The sequence below is a fragment of the Halyomorpha halys genome, unplaced genomic scaffold, assembly GCF_000696795.3.
Source record: "Halyomorpha halys isolate HHAL.00 unplaced genomic scaffold, Hhal_1.1 Scaffold712.1, whole genome shotgun sequence".
NCBI classification, from domain to species: Eukaryota; Metazoa; Arthropoda; class Insecta; order Hemiptera; family Pentatomidae; genus Halyomorpha; species Halyomorpha halys.
Window position 1 is genome coordinate 241,873 of NW_027111091.1, and position 22,517 is coordinate 264,389.

General features: G+C 30.6%; 2 protein-coding genes across 2 annotated transcripts in view; one reads left to right on the forward strand and one right to left on the reverse strand.

The window, feature by feature from the left end:
* Positions 1-22,517, reverse strand: part of LOC106685585 (angiotensin-converting enzyme) — a 111,627-nt gene that overhangs the window by 77,072 nt on the left and 12,038 nt on the right. The gene's annotated exons all lie outside the window — the stretch shown is intronic.
* On the forward strand, positions 4,435-18,009 carry LOC106685588 (glutamate receptor 1). Its single transcript, XM_067049165.1, has 11 exons — positions 4,435-4,736; positions 8,829-9,037; positions 10,105-10,260; positions 11,679-11,846; positions 11,918-12,184; positions 12,499-12,709; positions 14,439-14,574; positions 14,645-14,720; positions 16,503-16,607; positions 16,730-16,835; positions 17,605-18,009. The coding sequence occupies exons 1-11, from the start codon at positions 4,435-4,437 to the stop codon at positions 17,795-17,797; spliced, it is 1,929 nt and encodes a 642-aa protein (XP_066905266.1). The 3' UTR covers positions 17,798-18,009.

Sequence of the window (22,517 nt, forward strand, 5' to 3'; positions counted from 1 at the left end):
ATGGAGGGCTATCTGTAGGACTAGAGTTGAGACTGAAGAGACTCATGAATTGTTTTGTAAGATTTATCTTTGGGTTCCCTAGGCACTCTCAAGTCTCCCGCTGGTATTCCGAGTTGAAGTGGCTCTATCCAACCTCCCGAAGGCAATACCTCCTTGGTGTTTTTCTATTCCAAGTTCTTAACATCAAAAAACCTACCTATATCATAGATCTCCTCACTCTTCGTTCATCCATCCACTCATTAAACACCAGATCCCATCCGAATGATTTATATATGCCCTCCTACAGAACCTCCTTCTTTAGCAAATCCTTCGTCATACGTGCAACCTCCCTCTGGAATTCTCTTCCCATCTCCATTCGCCAGTCCTCATCCATTCTCTCCTTTAAACAACACCTATTCCTTCATTTATTGAATAACCAAACCTCCACATCTTTGTAATCAAATAAATAGGCAGTTATTGAATAACATTATAAACAGTAGTAAAGCCAATATACCAATGTAATTTCATTCTACTATCTGAAAATTTGTAAACGCTCGCCAGATAAAAATCTCACTATATGAACCTTGTAATTATTCTTAGGGGAATATGTCCCAGAATAAAGTTATTTTTTCATTTCATTTCATTTCATATATGTTGTAATATTCTTAAATGTATTATTAGAATCGATAAATATTACAATAGAATCTTTTGATCCACTAAAAACTATCGTCTTACACATAACATCTCTCGAAGAAGTCTAATAACCCCAGACAGATAAATTAGTACAACTCGATAGACGAATTTCCCTTTTCAAGGATTCCTCCTTCCAAAAAGGCAGTGAGGAATAATATACATAACGAATTAGTATATTCTTGTGATATGTATATTTGTATTATATTTCACTCTGCCTACTCTAGATCTCTTCTCCTTCCTGTACCTTCAATTCCTTTCGTAAGGAACTGCGGCTAGTTCTCGTAGGACTTACAATCCTCTTCGCGACTGCAGACTGGTTCCTTGCAGACCGAAATTTTCTTCCTGCAAGGACTTATGGCTCGTTTTCTCGTCTCCGTAGGACTTGCCTACTACTTAGCGACCGTTAGGCTCATTTCCTACGGAGTGAAGTTTCCTTCCTTCGAGAACTTGAACACGCGTTCGAAGCCTTCTGGTATAGATTACCTCAAATCTTCAATTGGAGTCACAACCATCTAATCTAACACAACCACCTGAACACTTTAAAACACTCGTGGGATATTGCTGAATATCTTAAAACATTTAATTTAAAAATCGATTGAGTAGTTCGCACAAATTGCCACCCATAATATGAGCAGGTTATGTTACACCCCTAAACACATAACCCTCTTTTTGGCTTCGCCGTAGTCGGATAAGTAGTGACATCATATGATTCAGTAATTTGGTTTGGGCATCCCGAACAGAATAGACAACTACGTTTTAATGTCTAAAAAAACGAAACAAGATAATTAACTTTACAGATACTCAATTTTGTACCAACGTTATACAAGCTACAGAAACAAAATATTGCCATATCGGTGGTAAAAGTGAACAACGTGACTTGATCTCGACCTTTATTCTGACAATCAGCTCGAAGCGGCAGTGGAGGCTCATAGTCTACAATTCTACGAATATTCATTTAAATATATATTTATATCAAATTCTATTGTTCTTTACTTAAAAACAAATAAATCACTGTGTATGTTTGTTTTACATACTCAACAAAAACTAAGATACAGTTTATAAGTATTTGACAGGGAGGATACCGAACATTAAAAGTTTTTTTTTTGTAATAGTTAACAAGTATTCTAAGATATGACAAAAGGCAAGAGTAAGTTAAAATGTCGATACTGAAACTTTAAGATGAGACAAGATTAATGAAGAGTAAAATATCAGTAATTCTCAGCTGAGCTAATACAGTGGAATATCACTCAACAAACAATTTTCAAAAGCTCTGGTCTGAAGGGTAGAAATTTCAACACCATTTTCATCACCGAGAGATAAATTTAATCCTCTCAACAGACACTTAAAAAATGTTAAAATTATTTAATAGTTGCATGTTTTTATATAAATATATATAAAATAATAATATTCACGTTAAAAAATATCTTGAATTATTATTTGTTTACTTTCACTTAACCTATACATGGAATATATAGTAAAGGAAAGTATTGCAATCGTGAAAAATTTGGAATTCGAGTTATAGACGGAAATACAAGTTTTGAGGCGTATTGGGTCCAAACAACCTGGTCTGAGTGAACAGCCTAGCTCGGAGCTCCCTAGTGCCCAGGGGAACAGAGGTGCCTGCCTCAAAGATTCGTGGTGGATGAACAGGGACGGAAGATCTCTAATTCCATCCTCTACCTTGGTGTGACTCTAGATCGTCATCTCACCTTCTCCAATCATGCCAAGAAGAGGCTCAAGCTGGCCCGACTTAAAACGTATAGGCTCACTTAACCGCAACTTTCACTGCGCCTGAAACTACTGATCTACAAAGTAATCATCAGACCAACTCTACTCCATGGTGCTCCTTTAATAAGACATCTCTATAAAACTACGTTAAACAAACTGAAGAGTTTCCAGGGATCTATTCTTCGAAGAATCGTCAGGGGAACCAAGCTTCAGAGAACCAAGAATAGTGTCATCCGTGAAGAGCTCCAACTTCCCTCTGTGGACCCCGAGTTCATAAGCCGTCGACACATCAAATTTTCGATGGGTTGAAGGCCTGCTTTAAACCTCTGTTTCGTGAAATTACCCCTCCATCAAGACCTGAGAGGTGGCAGTGCACTGTCCCCTTAGTTGACGTCCTCGACGAGAGAAGGACTTTGGACTCTACAGTTCCACTCCACTCCATCTCCACTGGCGTTAGCTGCATGATTTGGACTACCTTGATTGGACCCTGCAACGAGCCTTACAATGGCACAAGGCAATCCAAGGCAGTAGCATGCTAGTGTACACTTGTCATTTGTATTAAGCGTTTGTATGTATGTATTATATAAATTTAATAATAAAGAAGGGGTCTCAAAAAAAAGTCTAGCTCAAAAATTAAAAAGTTGTACGCAACTGAAATTACATATTTAAGGTGGGCTTATACTTTATAGAATCGATTTTGCATGTTTTTTTCGATTTTCTAAAAAACTGCTCCAACGATGTCCATTAAACTTGGTAAATCTATGAGAAACTAAGAGGTATTTAATATCAGATATGTTTTATCCTCATTGAAATAAACTAACTGGGCTTAAATGCTGAATTTTCTAAAAATCTTCATGTAAAGCACTATTAATTTTGTTTCTTTGAAAAAATAAACTGTTCTCATTGTTAGCAATAATATAAGATGTATAAATACAGAATATTAAAGAATTTTATTAATAATTAAAGGAGAAAAAAATAAAAATAAATAAATACGAATACAAAAATAAATAAATAAAAACAAGAACTGCTTAGACCGCAAGATCTATAATAAAGTTTACATAAAAGATAATGAAGCAGTCATGGGATCGAACCATGACTGCTTCATTATCTTTTTTGTAAACTTTATGTTCTCGGCAGGAACAAAACTTATATTTGCTATTCCCATCTCTAAAAACCTTAAAATATGAGTTTTTTTAGTAACATAAAAATACAAATTTTTTGTTCATAATTTTCGTCTTCTCTGGTCTTTAGACTTTATTTTTCGAAAATCATAAAAATAGCGATAACAACACGAGCTCACTAATCTGCACATAACTTGGTTACATACTAACCCAGTAGTAAGTAAATGTGATATGAGATGTGTGCAGAGCAGCAGATTTTTAATTGATTAAACCTAAGGACCGTGGCCCTATGCAGTTAAATCTACAAATAAGGTTTAATACAATATAAATATAAGTATTATTTAAAATTCAGAAACATAAATAAAGCCCTCACTTAATTTCCAAATCATAAAAAATATTAAAATGAAAAATCATTTGTAAGTTGCCTAGTTTAGACCTTACTGTTTGATATCATAATTATAATGATTAGGAAAGATAAATAATTGAATAAAATATAATGGTATAAAAATAAAATAATCACGGTGATATTCTAAATTTTATTCTTTTAAATATGTTGAAACAAGGGAAAAAAATTTAAGCAATGAAAACATTTTTTTTTTACTTTTTAATAAGGAAGGATTAGATGGAATAATCTTTGTCTATACATTGTTTTGCCTTAAACAATATTTATTATTAAGTGCTATCATGCAAATAACTACATATATCAACAGAAGACGTTCCATGGAACCATATCGATTACAAAATTGTCGCAAAACAAATTAGCCTACAACAAATTGACCTATAACAACTTGTTTGAAATTGCACGAACTACTCCTGTCTCCGAAAACGGAATAGTATATTCTTGTTTAACTATCAATTTTCCTAATTAGCATTCGAAACGTTCCTCGTGTCAGTTGGCTACGTTTCCTCAAACATGCGATTTCACTTCATCTGGTTATGGTTCTCAAGTTTATGCCTCGAAAAATGTCTCTCGAGTTCTATCATTGCCATAAATAGAACTTCGGTAAATAGTTATTTGGAAGTCTTAGCTAATGAAATAGGAGAAAAGTATTTTTCAGGTCACAGATGTGTTGTGGTCATGAGTGATGCAGGCCTGCTCAGAAATTTCAAAATAAATACTACAGTGGTACACATAGAAATGAATCCGACCAATGAGAGCTGTGTACAAGAAGTAGCTGATCTTTTGAGGATAACGTACCAAGACAATTGTGATGGGTAATTATTTAACAATAACATGATATAATTTGAAGAATCAGAAAGTATTTTTTTTAATTGTAAGAGTTTCAATATTTATTTATTGTATTATATCCAACAAAATAAAATAATTTATTATAATTGAAAAAAAAAACATCTTTATCAATGTTCGAAGTAATTTTTTTTTTAATTCTGACATACTACTTTTATCCTCTCTCCACATAGCTCCTTTAGTCTATTCTGAAAAACAGATGCTTTGGTGGTAGAACCATTTCGAAGTTCAACATAGTATGTATTTATAATATACTATAAATACATTCAATATGCACAAATATAAGATATTTTTGGTCAAAAAATTATGAACATTGTTCAGTAGAACAGTTTCGAAAAATACCGAGTACTTTATTTAAAGGTATATCATTCATATTACAAATGAATGTGGAATCATATTTACAAGTACCAGTTGTTCATATTCCTTAATATTACAGGTAAATATGATAAAATTATAATGCCAAACAAATAGTTTTCCTTAAAGAAATAAAGGATTTTCGCACAAACTCCTAATTGTTTTAAACAATTGTGGCTTGTCGCATTCTTTTCCAGACTATTCAATTACTTATTTTTATTAGATATAATGTATATGAATATTATAGTTAAGAAATATATTTAACTAAAAAAGAAAATAAAATAAATAAAATATGAGGAAAAACATCTTTTCTATCCTTGGAAAAGATTGGGTAAAATCATTCGGTATACTTTCCCGTTCATCAAGAACAACTTTTTCAAACATTTCTGGGCCCTATAAAAAAACTTTCAAGAAAACTCAGACAAATAGTTAAATATTTTAAAAACTGCAGAGGGAAAAGGACTGCAAGTCCTTACGGATAGAGATTTCCATCAGCGGATCACTGAACAAACCTACCTATATTAAAAAGAGTTTGTATACGGATGGAAAAGATCAGTGGACCAAGCCCACTTCAATATTGGGTAGTTTAATTTTGGACATAATTGTTCAACACCGAACTGTGGCAAATACCTGTATTACTCTCATAAGCAGGGAAAATTGAAATAAATAAAGAAAAGTTAAAAACTTAAACCTAGAGGTCATAAATTTAACAATTTGATCGATTATTTTATAGAGTATTTTTAATCTTTTCAGTTGTTTCACAAAACCATTAAGATAGCTTAGCCATCTTGCCGCTTGATCCGCTCCTGTGCAAAGGTATTGGAAATGGTCAAGGAGACCAAGAAGATTATATATATATTATATATTTACTAAAATATGAGCCCTAATAGAGCTGTTTATGTCCAATAGTTCCCGACTTACACTTTTCTAAAAAGATACAATAACGAAAAATCGATAGTTAGTCAATTTATTTTAGAAAAAATATATCTCAGGAATCATTAGACGTATAGATGTCTGTTATTACAGAAATTAAAGCTAGTTTAATGTGATATAAAGTAGTTTATGACGTCTATTTTCGTATGAGTAGCAGATTTTAGGATACTTGATACAACAAATCCATAAAATGTTCATTTATAGCAATTCATATGCAAATATTCTAAAAATTCCAAGAAAGATAAACTTTATAGCACATTAAATTAGCTCTAATTTGAGCGCTGATAGACACCTGTACGTCAAATGATTCCTGAGATATGGTTTTCCTAAAATAAGTTCACTAAATACTGATTTTTCGATATGAAATGTTGCTTTTTAAAAATGTTTATCTCGAAAACTATTGAACATAAACAGATTTATTAGGGCTTATATTTTATAAAATTTAATCTACTTTAAATGATGTTCTATAAAATTGTTAAGTGTTGTACATAGTTTTAAATATATAAAGCTCCGAATGAAAAACTATTTTTTTACGTGCTGAACCCATCAATTTTGACTAGTGACTACACATAGGTTTCATTGAAGTAAACAAAAATTGGGGTGAAATAATTGTTTTTTTCAACGGGCTCTTGGCCTAAAAGGTAAATAAGATTGGCTTCGCACAACCACCAAGTCGTTTTGGGCGCCAAAAAACAGACCAGCCAAAAATCAATCATCATATCAATGAGCCACTTCGGAATGTCATAAATTAGCTCTATCTAAAAATCAGTTAAGAAAACTCTTTCAACACCACATTTCTATTGATGCAAAGGTTCTGCATAAATAACGGATGTGTCTGAGGTGAAAAATGCTATTTCTTATATAAATGGATTAATCAGAACAAAGAAAGTGAAAAAACAACAATATTTCACGGTTTATCTAATAAAACTCTTCAATGCCGGTGGTGAGATAAAATAATGTAGTTAAAGGTTTTCAGCTCTTGGCCACAGTAGAATTGGGCGCTATTACTTACTTTTTCGATTTTGAAAAAAGAACGCGAATACAAGTATATACATACTCAACAATTATGATTACTCTTATAATCGATTATATCAAACTAAAAAATAATGAGTGCATATGTAATTTATTACATCAAACTCAAAAATTGCCAGTCAACTTATATCAATTACTTCTTGTACTTGAATATCCTGTAATTAAAACTTTTTGATTAATTTCGTTATCAAATACAATTTAATTCAAAATTTTGAATACAAAGTATTTGAGTACAGGATACCCAATTTAAAATTGGTACATAGGCATCGGGAGCCAAAAATCAAACAAAACAAAAAAACGAAGCACTAACAGATAGATAAACCAATGTCCAAAAATTTGTTTTGTCTCAGGGAGCTCTAAAACGAATAGAGCCATTGAAAACTGCACAACAAGAACTTGAACCGATTAAAATAGTCATTTGTATTTTTTGGTGAGCTGAATGAATTTATGCTTTTTTCTGAAATATTAAAAAAAAAAAATCATCTTTATTCGTTTTATTCTAAAGTAGCGTGAAAACCAAACTTTTTAAAAAAACAAATATGAAGGAGATGGTCGGAGGTGAGATAAAAAAAGAACATAAAATAGTTAACAACTATTTATTTGCCGACATTTCGCCCCAGTTTGCAGAAACTCATCAGGGCTGATGAGTTGAAAAACATCCAACGAGTGTCACTTCGGGATATCATAGTTCTTAATTAAATAAAAATCATTCATTTTTCTTTGGGCTAAAGAACGATTGTTTGAGATTAGTCTCAGAACAAAATTAAAATAAATAAACTTAAAATAACATATTATTAAAATGATATTTCCATCTGTCTGTTCATATTTGAAGGAAACTAATTTAATTTTAATGTTTCAATAAATGAATCGAAGAGATTGAACTTATTTCCGACACCTTGCAGTGCTCTTTGATTAATTTAATACACCCAAAATACAAAAATTTTATCATAAAGTTATTTTAATAAATGATGCTATTACGTGATAAAAGTAAAATTGTCATAATAAAGAAAACTTTCTTGAGCAAAATGGTGAAACAAATTATAATTATCCCCTCCTGTCCCCTTCCGATGGAGTAGAATTCTTGGGTTTATGAGTACCCAAACTTTTAACCCGACGTTCGTTAGTCTGATGGGTTCTAGTCAAAAGAATTCTATCTTTGAGAAGTTCTCAAAATTTTCCCGTTTAAGTTCTGAGGGTGCTGGTAACGAATTTCAACAGTTCCACCTCGAATTTTCATCATACATACAAAAAAAAACTCCTTTAACTTCAAAATGAAGCATCGTTCGAATAAGATCTTTTAATATTATACATTCACTTAAATAATAGTGAACTGAGTCAGACTTTATGTTTGGCCACAGTGCTGAGCGAGGGGGAGTCTAAATTATGAGACCATTATTTGGGCCTTCATTTGACTGGACTACATTGCCCCATATTTCTACTCCCACTCATTTCAAGACGTAAAGCAAAACAGTTTTTTTAATATTATCTAAATTGTCAGTAACTACATAAGTATTGATTAAATTAGCATAAAATAAATAGAATGAGTTATTAAATTAAACAAGCCACAGTTGATTGAAGGGTTGTTGATGGAAAGTTTTCAAGTTAAGAGCAAAAAAAAAAAAAAAATAAAAAGCATTTCAATACAACTTATTTCTTTGCAATAATAAGATCCTAAATGGGAAACATTGCTAGAAATTATAAAAAATCAATTTTGTTACTCTTGATGTTATTTATGATTCCAGGTACATCATTCAGAGCAGTAACCCTAACTGTGCCTTTGATGGATGGTTGGACATTTATTTTCATTCTTCTGTAGCTCGCCACAACCCAAAATATCTTTTTCTACCTGTTTACCCTCACCTCCTCACTTATGGTGATGAATTACTCTCCAGAAGAGAATCAGATCAAACAGCGGATTTCTTAGTTTCAGAAATAAATGAAAATTCTACAGGTTAGAAATGTTAAGCACCAAGTAAAGATTGGCATGGTTAGAGACAATAATTACTTTTCTTAGGAAAAGTCTAAAAAGAGTTTTGAATTAATTAGGAAAATTTATGCTTTTCGTACTACCAATTTAATGTTTCTATATTTCAAAATTGATAACTGAACTATACTAAACTGAGAAGTTCCCAAATTTTATTATGTGTTCTGGTTTTTAATCATACTTCTATGACGCAATGATCTCACAAAGTTTAAAATAAATTCATGAAGTATGTTATCATATTCTTGTATCAGAACTACTCAGAATTTAGAAAACAAATATGAAAATTAGGGATCATTTTCTTCATCTTGACAATTCATCTCATAGAATTTAGAACTAGACATCATTAAAAAAAATAATAATAATTAAAAACATATAATAATCATATCTTGTGAATAATCCTAACATTATTTGATATTGAAGTATTGATTCTTGATTAATGATTGTGGGATCCTTTAATTAAAACAAATAATTTAACCAACTATTACCAATTTAATCCACTCAAAATAATTAGAACATAATCTAATTATAAATAAAACTAGAATAACTCTCCTTTGTAGTAGTCAGTTACAGTTTTTTTTATAAAATATTATTTACATTTCTTGTAAATTATTGATTTATAATAATCTAGGGTGGACCAACTCCCACTTTACAAATTATAAAACTATTGTTTTAATGTATTTATGTAGACAGTATTGTTTAACATTAGGGTGATGAATTATTCTTAACGAATAAAAAAAAAAACTTCATCACTAAAGTTAAATTTAAGACCTTTAAATCATCTAATTCTCAAAATTTAGTTTATTTTTTTTTTTCAATCTAAAAATGTAGTAAGCTGTTCAATGAAGTCCAACAGTATATAGTTGGCATTAAAATAGAGATATAGCTTCAGAATTATTAATTGTTTAAGTCACATAGAATGAATGGTCATATGGTATCAATTCAAGTTTCTATTTTATTTGATTTATTAATTTTAGTATGTTAGAAAAAATAAGTAAAATTATTAGAATGACATAATTCACAACTTCATATTCCAGATTGGGCAGTGATAATATCAACCAACAATTTCTATGTGCATCCAACAGTTCCAGGAAGAGAACCCAAAATATATCTTGATGAATGGCATTATGAAACTGGTTTTAAGGAAAATGTGAATTTATATCCAGACAAAGTTTTGAATCTGAAAGGAAAACGTAATAACTGATACATGTTTACGAATAGTTTAATATGATCAAAAAATTTAATTTTCTCTTTTCCTTTAATTCAAATAGGAAGTCAATTTTAAATTTAGAATTGAAAATAGATGGAAAAATTACTCCCAAAAAAATATACAGTCATTGACGTTACTAGAATTGATTTCCATCTTCAGCACCAAAAATAAATAACTTAAAACACATTATCACAGTGATAACTTACTTCAGGCAATAAAAAATCAAATACTGGTAATCCGCTCATCCGATTTAGCTCAAAATTGGATAAAACTAGACATGGCTTACATTAAATTTCCATTGATTCATTTATCCATAGCCTTCCACAACTGTAGGGCCTATTATATTATATTAAAGTGCCAATTGTATTGTATTATATTGCCTGGAAAGTTCCATGGTAAGGTCAAATCCTGGTAAAATTTCCAATTACAGTTACCAGTTCATATTGCAATTGCTATTTTTAAAATAACAGTAACTATATTTTAATTCACAAATTTGATGTTTTTTATAAAGCAAGGTTTAATAGTAATTATATAATTAAAAAAATTATTTTATGTAAAAACTTAATGATAATAATTAAATTAAAAGACAAATTAAATTTTTAAAATATGAAGATGGTCAGGATTGCGGATAAAAAAGAACAACATAGTTGAACTATTTTGACCATAAACCCCTGGGTTAATTCATTAACCCTGACCATCTTCAAATTATAAGGTCTCCTTATATTATTATAAGTTAAATTTTTGAATAATTTCAGTTAATTATAGATTTCCTAGGTAAAGTGCTTCAAAACTTTTATGTTTTAACATAAAATTTTGTATTTTAATGTACAGGGTGTTAAAAAAGGGTGTGTTACTTAAAAACTAATTCTTTTTTTTTTTATCCTGATTATCTGTCTGCTATATGAGCTTCAAAGAGTAATTTATTCTCACTCTTTTCTGTATATCAATTAGACAATGTTATTTTGGAAGTGATTTTACATTGTGTTCAGATTGTTAATAAATAAATTATTTTCCTTAGAATAAAATATTTGAAATAGTAAAGAAAATATTTACTTTTAAGAAACATTTACTCCTTTACGACACTCTGCTTTTATAATAATTTTAAATTAAAGTAATTATTAAACTGTCTCGACCTTCAGGCCATTATTTTCATTCCACAGCACATTCCTTGATTGTAAACATTTTTTAAAGTAACAAATTTAATTAATAGTCACATTAATGTTACATAAAGATGTTTTCAATCAAACATAATTCTTGTTATTAAATGGTGCTTATTATCACATTTTATCAAAAAAATAAATAATTATAGATGAGTACCACTACTACACAGATAATATCTATGAACCATAACATTTTAAAAATAATATATTGTTATTCAATATAACATTATTTTTTAAACAGCTTTCAGAATCGCTACAGACAAATATTTTCCGTTAACTTCAGCTTATCCTTTGGAAGGTTCAGAAGTGAGGATATCGTTGTATTTTTGTGAAAAGTACAATTGCACCCCAGAGGCTGTCACCGATAACTCACTCTGGGGAACAATTTATGATAATCTATCTGCAGATGGTACACAATTATTCATATAATCGGTTGAAACTTAGTATATAACAGTTGTTGACAAAAGTTCATTCTTATAGGTGTCTTGGGTAATGTCTACAACGACAGGGCTGATGTAGGAGTACTGGCAGTCTACCTTTGGCTCAATGAATGGTATTACATCGATTACTGTACCGGTTATTTGGCAGCCGATGTTACAGTGATACTTCCAAAACCTACAAAACTAAGCCCATGGATTCTACCATTTTTGCCTTTCAAATATGATGTGTGGATAGCATTTTTTATTTCTCTATTTTTGTCGGCATCTTCATTATACTTCATTACAAGAGTATCAATAAGATTCACTCGTAAGTGCTATTATTTTAATAAGTAACAAGCTTTCTTCTGTTATCATTGGTACAATATAAAAAAAATCTAGTGCAGTGGGCTAATCACACAACTTTCACTTAAAATTAAAGTTACTTTAGAGGATGATTTTTGAAAATTTGGCAAAGCTGATTTTAAAGACCATTCAATTGTACATTGAAATATTGAATTTAGTCAAAATTGTTAAGGCCCTATATTAGAAAGGATTCCATCATTTAATGGGAAATATGTATCTTCTGGGCATAATTGTATATTTTAAGGATATTCAGTAATTCAAATTCCTTTTATTTTCCAGGTTTTCGTGACCAACTTATCATGAAAGTCCAATTCACTACAATTGATGATAGCCTCATGAGAGCTATAGGTTTAGCTGTTTTACAGCAACCGTCTTCACGCCTCATCGGAGACTCACCAAACCGATATCTGTTCACATCTTATGAATTCTTGTACTTAGTACTTTCGGCAATGTATTCAGCAGAGTTGGCTTCTTTCCTCACTGTTCCTCTGTAGGTTTTGGTTAAGGTTCTTTATTAAAAATAAATGATAACACAGAAAGAAAAAAAAATTAAAATCTCAATTTTCTATTTATTATTTGATTGATGTCTAGGTTCACATGAAATAATTTATTTATAAAAGGAAATTATAGATTTTATTTTCTAAATTAAAACTCTTTTGATCACTGATGAAACCAGATACAAGTAATTAAACATCTAAATGTTGATTCGTAATGATTTATTGTTTTTTTATGTTAGAATTTCATTAGATAAATCATCAAATTAATTATTTTAAAAATGGATTTATTTCTTCTATGGTATGTTAGAATTGCTTTGCATTCTCTGAATGGTACTACTCTGCTATGCCAATCATAGCAGGTTCTTTGTTACACAGATGACAAAGTGATTGAGCACAAGATTACTGGTATTGGTTTATGTATTTTGTGGGGGAAACTAGTCCAGTAACTGGGTCTATTGGCCCTTTTTGCCAAACCCTTGTGGCTACCAGAGTTGCTGCTGCGTACTAGTCAAGGTAGGAGTGTCAAGATTCATTTCTCAGGATTACTGAGAAATAAATACTAACTGCCCCCTCTCCTCCCCCCAACGTTCTGAACTCAGCACTCTAGGACCTATCCCCCAACCCAAATGGCCTCCACATCTCTGAATTAAAAATGAAATACATGGTGGTGTCAACTTTGGAAGCCAGAACTTTGAACTTTGAAAAGTCGAAAGGATGCCTAATGAATGAATGGCCAAAAACATCACAAGAGAATCCTTCCTAGAAAAGATGAAGAGAGAATGGCCAAGGAAAAGCTGGTTAAAGGACCTGGAGAACCATCTCAGGAAACTTGGAGGGACTGACTGGAGAACAAAGGCTCTGGATAGAGAGAAGTGAGGGCTAATTGTTCAGAGGGCCTATAGAACCATGTAAAAAGAAGAATTGTATTGGGGTATGATATAATAATTGATCAAATAAATATTACAGTTTTTTTATCATTGTATTAGCTCAATGATCAAAAATGAAATTCGATCAAAATGAATAATGAAAATGAAAAAAAATTGTTCCCAATATGAGTGGGGAGACCATCCTAAGGAAGGTTGTAATCATCTTTTCCCTCTTTGTTTTAGATTTTTTTTTAACAACTAAAAAGTCCATTTTTTTTTTTTTTTTAAAGAACTAACATTAATAATTTTAGCTTTATAGATCCTGCTATTTTTAAGATATAGTGATCAATAAGTGAGTGAGTGATAGGTATCTGTTTTTTAAATGGTAAGATGATAAAAATAAAATGGGCTGAATCAATCTTTGCTAATACTGGTTCAATTTAGATGTTTGTTTTGTTTTTTAGATAATTAAAATAACTTTAAAATGAATGAGCAAAATGTTCTATGAGATATTTAGAATATGAGTTATATGAAAGCTTAATTTTATATGGTTCTAGAAATATTTTTTTAAACAACTTTGAGTCACAATTTTTGTAAGCCTAATTACAGATCTATAGAGTAAGGGAAACCACCAGCTTTGTAGTCATTTTTGAGATGTAGTGATCAATAAGTCAGTGTATGGGTAGTTACAGACCTATACAGCTCAGTTTTATTATAAAGATTACTTTAATTACAATAACCTGCCTTAAATATGTTTCTGCCAATCCCGTATCATCCCCAAAGCCTTTGAGATCTTTCATTTTAATAATACATGTAAGATCATAAAAAAAGCCAATCTAAATCTTAATTTTTTCAGATATTATCCTCCTATAGATACCTTTCATGCCTTTGCACACAGTGGAATTCATTGGTATGCAACAGGTTCAGCATGGTCTAATGCTCTTAAAAATTCAGACGAAGAAGATGCAAAATTAATTGTAAACCGTTTTGGTGTAAGTTAACTATAAAGCAAGAACTTATAGTATTTACAAATAAATTTAAATGTGCCATGAATATTTTTAGGTGCTGTCGATGGATCAACTTAAGGAGAAAATTAAAGAAGGAAAACATGGTTTTACGGTTGAGAGAATGGCTGGAGGTGAGGATCTTTTAATATTTTTGAATCTTAAATAAGTTAAATCCAATTATTATCTCAAACATTTTAGTCATCTCTGTGTAAAACATGTAAATAAAATAGCATATAAATTTAAAAACTTTTTTAGTGTTTCACGTTTTTCTAAAACTTTATATTTTTGGTAAATAAGGAACATTTTCTATTTTATGTTAAAAGGATTATTAGTAATTATCTAAATTTGGTGAAACTTTTACATAGACATATTAAAACATTTACTTCATACATATTCAATATGTACTTATATACATATTATTTTTTTGTAAAAAAAATAAGTACTTAAATTAAATAATAATAAAAAATAATTAAATAGGTTAAATATTTCAAAATTTAAAAATGACTTGCTAATTTACAAAAAATTTTAACTTCAGACATTCTAAATACAGATACAAAAAAACCCACACATGTACTAAAAGTCAATATTACTTAAACACAAAGTTGAATTTTTTAAATTCTTATAAAACGTTAAGATGTAGTAGTACATATATTTTGCCTCCCTTTGAGAAAACAAAAGAAAAATAATGAGATGTAGATAGTTGACTGCAGATTACTAATTGAAGAAGATGGTCAGGAGTGCGGTCAGCAAAAACAACATAAATAAACAAAAAATTATTTATTTATGCCGAGATTTCAACCTGAGTTTCAGGTCTTCATCAGGGCTATAGAACAAAAGAGATAACAACCATCATTTAAAAAAAAAAGAAGTAAATACTCACACTGCTATTCATATATGTCACTCACCCATTGTATCATATATTTAATTTTCTGTTATATTGTTGAATTTGTAAATTCAACTTTGGTTTTTCATTTTTTTTTTAGACACCACTTACATATCTTACATTGCACATATCTTCTTACCTACATAATATTATATTTCATCTTTCACTGTAATCAATCTGCTACTGTCCAATTCCATGGTTATCAATCAATTATTTTGTATTATTCAATTCAATATTTTGTATACTTCCAAATTTGTTTGTACACGATTTCTTTTCAGTTTTATGTTTCTCTAAATGGTGGTTGTTATCTCTCTTGTTCAATAGCCCTGAAACTCAGGTCGATACGTCGGCATAAATAAATATTTTTTGTTTATTTATGTTGTTTTTGCTGACCGCACCCCCCTACCATCTTCACCAATTAAAAAAAAATAATGAATATAAACTTTTTGTCAATGTTGATATAAAAGTTTCACAATACTACCTTAAAAATTTCCAGTTCAAATTTTGAATTCAATTATTCAGGTATGTATAACATTGAGTGAATAAGTTGTGAAATGAATTTAAAATGCATATTTTTTTCAATGAAAAAAAAAGTAAATCTCCCAATTAATTCTGATGAACTGGGCATCTACACAATTAGCTAGGCAGCTTTGGATTATGGATTTTTAATAGGTTTAGGAATTCACCATAAAAATTAGATGCAGTGTTTTCAAGGTATCATAAAAAGAGTATTTTGTATACAAATAGAAGTTCTTTGATGTATACACATATTATAACTTCTTTTGAAGAAAAATTGGACATTGTTTTTATTTTATTCATTTATTATTATTATTTCTTTTTATTCCTTTAACAGTATCAATATGTGCCTGCAAAAAGGTTTATTAATTTAATTTTCAACATCCAACTAGTGTATAAGAGTTAAAGTTTTCTATATTTTTTTCTTTTTCACGGAATACCCTTATTACTTTCACTTTGTTATTAATTTATTATGTAAATCATTAGTAGAGGGTTTTTTAATGATTATTTTCAGGATCAATTGGTGAACAAGATTTCCAAACATCAGATGTCATTCCCATGTATCATATTATGAAAGAAAAACTGTTTGGTTCTCCTCTTGTAGGCGCCATAAAGAAAGGTCTGTGTTTCAGTTTAATTAAATAAATCATTGAGCTACGAAAATGAATATATTTTTTTTAAATTGTTTCTTTCCAATCTCATAATTACCATTATTATTATTATTGTTGTTTTAATTCTCAGGATCTCCTTATTTGAAGCACTTTAATGAAGTTGTTTTGAAGCTTGTTGATTATGGGCACTACTTATATTGGGAAAATGATGTTGCAAGACAATATTTAGGTTCAAGGTATACAAATTCAAATTTTCTAAAATTTATTAGGATGTTTGGAAAAAATGTTTAAAAAAAGGTCCATTCATAATATTATTTCAAAACAATTTTAGTTCTCATCAAATATATCTAGATTCAAAAATATTAATAACATAATTTTTTTTAATTTAACAAATTATAGAAGTAGTAATTTTAAAATACTAATAATCTTATTTTTCCTTTCATAAAAGCCAGCAATAAAAATAAATAAGAGGTTAGTTTGAAAAAATATAATAAAAACAAACATCTAGTAAGTTGGGGAAAGTGCAGACTAAAATTTTTAAATTTTGACTTAGGTAGGCTATTGATAATTTAATTTCGAAGATGGGGAATTGAAACTATATCCATGAATATGTTATATTATTCCTTTCTACCGATTTAATCAGTTCATTTTATAATAAAAATGTTCAAAAGTCTCAAAGTAGATGGAAGTACTAACTTACCCTAAAGAATGATTCAAATAGCTTTGCCCACTTCGACTGTGAAGTAAGGAATTTTCCTATTCTCCTTCTCCATGGCATGCTCTATCTGTAGTGAATCACTCTCCTGATAGAGAACATAAGTCTGATCTATTTTCACTTCCATCCTTTTATCCTCCTCATCTTAACACCTCCATCAGTGAAATTATATATATTTATAATAAAACAAAATTTTTATGTGTTGAAATACAAAACAGAGTAATGAAAAGTTAAATATCAAAATATGTTATGGGAAAAAAAAATTTAAATAGCAAATTTCAATTTTTCAGCATCCAGGCAGCTTATGAAGAAGCAAAAACTGTTCAAATTGACGACTCGCCAGCAGTTATACAAATTTCTAATATTCAAGGAGTGGTTTTAATTTATACTATTGGAATAATCATTTCGATAATTGTATTTTTTTATGAAATCATAACATATAGAAAAAATGAAAATTCATTACTTATAGAGAAAAAAAAATAGTCAAAAGTTTAAATATGATATTCTAGTCGAGATGTAACCTAGTTTGCACTATACCCACCAACTTTATTTTGTATCAAAAATAACATTAAAATCTTATATGTTGTTGATATATTAAACAAATACATATTATAGATTAGATTTATAAGAAAGGCAGAATGATATCAAATAAAACAAAAACTAATATGCATGTAATGTTATATAATTATAATAAAAGTTTCAACCAACTTTGCATTATAGGTCTTACAAATCCGTAACCATTCTATTCTCACCAGAAATTGGAGAAAAACAAAAACTACATTCTAGCATAATATTTAGCATATATTCAAGTATGAGTGTAACTGAAAAAAGATATTTTCTTATTTCTTGAAAGAATATATAGAAACAGATTATGTATGGTTCTCAAACAAGAAACTTTCAAATCGCTGTTGAATAAAATACTTTATAAGTATCTCTTATAAATTCAGGTTGTTTGTGATAAGACCTGTATGATCTCCGGAAACATTTATTTCTCAGAAAGAGGATGAATTAATTAAACTTCAATGTTTTAATAATGCTACACTTGGCATGAACATTTCAATTCTCATTACCTTGAGAGACATTTTTTACATCCAAGTACATCTTAACTTAATTCTCATTTATCTCTTGGAAAGAAAGGGTTTACTGTATTCAGGTCTAAGCTGAAATTATTCCTGAATTCTAAAATATTGCAGCCCAAAGATTTTGTGCTCCAGAGGATTACTAGCAGGTTTCAAAGAGATAAGAATAGTTTTTAGTTTCTTTACTTTTACTCTTCCTTTAAACATATACATATATTTTTTTTCTCTAATTATCTTTTATTCATTATTTCAAAAGAAATAATTTAAACTCAGATAAATGGAAGAGCAGATTATAAGCTCAAATAGAAGACAAAAGTGGGACCCAATAAAAATGCCTCCACATCCTAAAGTTGAATGAGGTTGAAACTAACGTTCCCTCATATTTAGTAAGAAGTAGAAAAAGAGAAGTCCCCTATTTTAATCAACAAATTTATGAATGGTTTAATAGATGTGAAAAACATCAAAAAATTGGGAGAAAGGGATTTGTTTATCAATACATCTATAGTAAGCAATCTAAAAAACTTTTAGAATGCAAAAAATTTGCTTAGCAGTTTAATCTGACAGTAAAATCCACATTAAACAGAAAAATTAATTAAATACAAAGAATAAAACAAACTGTTTTGAGAAATTTACTAATTTAAATATTTTCAGTTTTCCAATGCCATTTCCATCTGAATTTCTCGAAATAGGCTGCCATAACATAAAAGTTCAAAAATACATCCCTTGACATGTTAAGTGTGTGAAAAGTTCATCTCTAAATCATCACACCTTAAAATTCACTAATCCTATGAGGATCTGTTCCCAATGTGAAATAGAAATCATACAGATGGTAAATGCTCTAATGAACCAAAATGCATAAATTGTAATATATTTACAACTTACCAACTTATATCTATGGACTTCTAATACATAGCAGCCACGATGTCTAATATAAATAAAAAATATACCAGTTCATTGTATTTATTGAGATCTATAAATAAGTATCATCCTTTATACAAACATTTCGAAATCTTTATATATTTTCTTTATCAACAAAAACACTCTTGAATTGTCTTATAACATACTTCAACAACTTCATATTCTTCTATATTATGCTTCAGCAGTATACTTTATCTTATCATATTCTTTACTTTGGAACTCTTTATAGTACCTATTTACTTTTTAATGTTCCTCCAAGATGGATTATTTCTAATATCTAATCAAATTAATCAGACTTATATTTCACTCTATTAATTTATCAATGGCTTGCTCACACTTTGAACAATTACAGTTCCGTCTACCCTCCCTACATGCCCAATGTTAGAATATTCCAATAGAATTGTAATGGCCTTTTGACTCATCTTGTTGAACAACAACTATTGATATAGGACTAACAGTCTACCCTATTATGTCTGCAAGAAACACATTGGAAACCCACGGATATGCTAACACTCAGGTTGTTTTGAACCATAGCACTTAGACATGGAGTGGAGCTCGAGCTTGTGGAGGGGTACTGCCAATGATATCCCAACAGTAAATATTTGAACCAATCATTCTACAGGCCTATGTACAAGCTGTTGCTGTCAGGATTCTAGGTGACACCCCCCTTACAGTTTGCAACGTTTACCTCCCGCAAGTACAATCACTTTGTTCCTCATTACCGAGATCACATACCATTAATGTTAATCATCATATAAAAGTTATTTTCCACATCCAAACTTAAAAAAAAAATAATCATTTCAGAATTTAAAAAAAATTGAATGTTCTAGGGTTAGCTCTAAACTAATACTACTAATCAAGTAAAACTTGAACACAACAACAACCCCTCAAATTTTAATTTGAAAATTTTATAAAAATTAAGAACGAGTTCAGGCCTCCGAAACTGAGGCTACATAGAACATAGAGAAAATGTTTCACCAACAATTCAGGCATAACCAGATGGTTTCAAAAATGAAAATATGTCTCATCTGCAAAAATATTTTTCAGATCTGTTTTGACCTTTATGGACTAGGATCTTAAATGACTGTCAACAAAATTGGATTGCATCAGAAAATAACAATTTCGAAATCACAGAGCCAAATGTGAGTTACTGGTTCACTTCCTCCAGAAGTGGTTGTAACGCCCCTTAGAATTGGACACATTTCTGCATCTCCGACACAGGGGGACCATGGAAAATATGGTGTTCCTCGACATCTCTCCAGGGTATTTGACGACATTAACAACACTACATAGTATGTTTTCGAAGGTACAGAAAATAAAAATTCTATCGATTTCAAGAAGCGCGCACACGCAATTTATTTTAACTATTCAGAATTCTAACATATTAAAATTCCATTTTATCCTTTCGGGGGTGTAGAAAATGGAAATTCTATTCATATTAAGATTACACGCTCGTGCATAGTTTTATTTTAATTTGTCGAATTTTTAACATATTGGAATTTAATAATAAGTTTTCGAAAAGTTTAAAAATAAAATTGCAATATATTTTAAGATTCTTCAATTCAAATTTCTAATAGTACAATTTCGAAAACATATCACTAGATCTTAGTGTCGAAGAAATTGGAGTAGTTAAAATAAATCGATACATGCTTACGCGGTCTTACAATCAATAGTATTGGTATTTTCTGCAACATCGAAAGGATAAAAAAAGGTCCCGAACACGTTATAAATCCGAAACTAAGACGTAAATTGGATAGCATTTTTATTCTCTGCGCCTACGAAAACATGAGTAAATGGATCACAATATAATAGAAATGTGAAAAGTTAAAATGAATTGGTACCCGAGTAAGTAATTGTTTCGATTGCATTATGATTTTGTGTTTATCATGATTATTAAGTTTATAAGTACTTTGTCTTTTTGATGTGAAAGATGCCTATACACAAGAAATAGGAAAAGAAATAAAAAACAAAGAAAAGTTTTTAATGCTCTCCTAAACGTCTGCTATTCTAGCTGTTAGGCTAATGTTCCACGACTACATTTTATTTATTTTTCTAAATATTTCTATTTATATTTATATTATGTATCTCTATCGGTTCCTCATTGGATTCAACTTAGAAATGTAGGGATAGACACCCACCACAAGTATCAAAGGAAGAGACACCCACTGCAGAAGCACCGCTCAGTGATCTTCAAGAGGATTCGTTTACATGGAAGGGATAAAAGTGGGTCACAGCGGTCGACGTATTTATTAGCAATGGCGTACCCAGTGAAAGAGAGGTCGGCAGAAGCAGTGTTAAGAGCCATACGAACGTGGTTTCATAATATATTCAATCCAAGGACTAGATAGCATAGACCTCCTAAAATCTTATGATTTTACTTAGATTAACTGGATGTGTCTAGCGGGTTTAGGCATGCAAGCAGGGCTTCATTTCGATGGGATCCATGGTCCATCCTTATCGGCCTGGTCTCGCTGGAGAGTTCCATTCTTCTTTGCAGCACTACCTCCCCTGCCTGGTGTGTGCTGGACTGGTTATCCGATGTCCATCGACCTCTACTATGATACTCCTCGACAGTCTATACCTCTGCCTCTCCTCCTCAAAGGTCTGCTTGCCTCCACATCTTCCCTCCAAATCGGTCGTAAGGGCATGTTACTTTGCGATCCTTGCCTCCTCATTGGCCAATTCTAGCCCACCCATCACCGTCATAGGGTCTGTGAGGGGTGCGAAAATCCCGTAGTTGCCCTCCTGTGATTTTCGGTCGGCTTGTCTTATGATGACCCAGAGGTGTTTATTTTATTTCCCCTTCACTTATCTTTCTCTGCCAATCCTTGGTTACTTCTGTTTTGGAGCGTTGTCAGTTCCCTTCGGTTAGCTTCTCTTTTGACGTCTTGTAGAATAAATATTAGTCCATATTAGCAATTCTTAGTCATCCCATATTGTTCCATAGAATGGTATCATTTTCCATTCATAGACAAGTTGCGCTGGATCGCCTTTCCATATTGGATCGTCAAGTTCGATTGCATTAAATAATTTATATATAAATAAATTACACTTTCAGCTGTATATTGTTCTCCAGGTAATTCTCTTTCCTATAGCCATCTTGACTCCTTATTCCGGTTCCTTGGTCCGCGATTTATTGCTGGAGGAGATTACAACGTCAAAGATCAGCGGTGGGGATGCAGAACGTCCAATACTCGTGGTAGGAC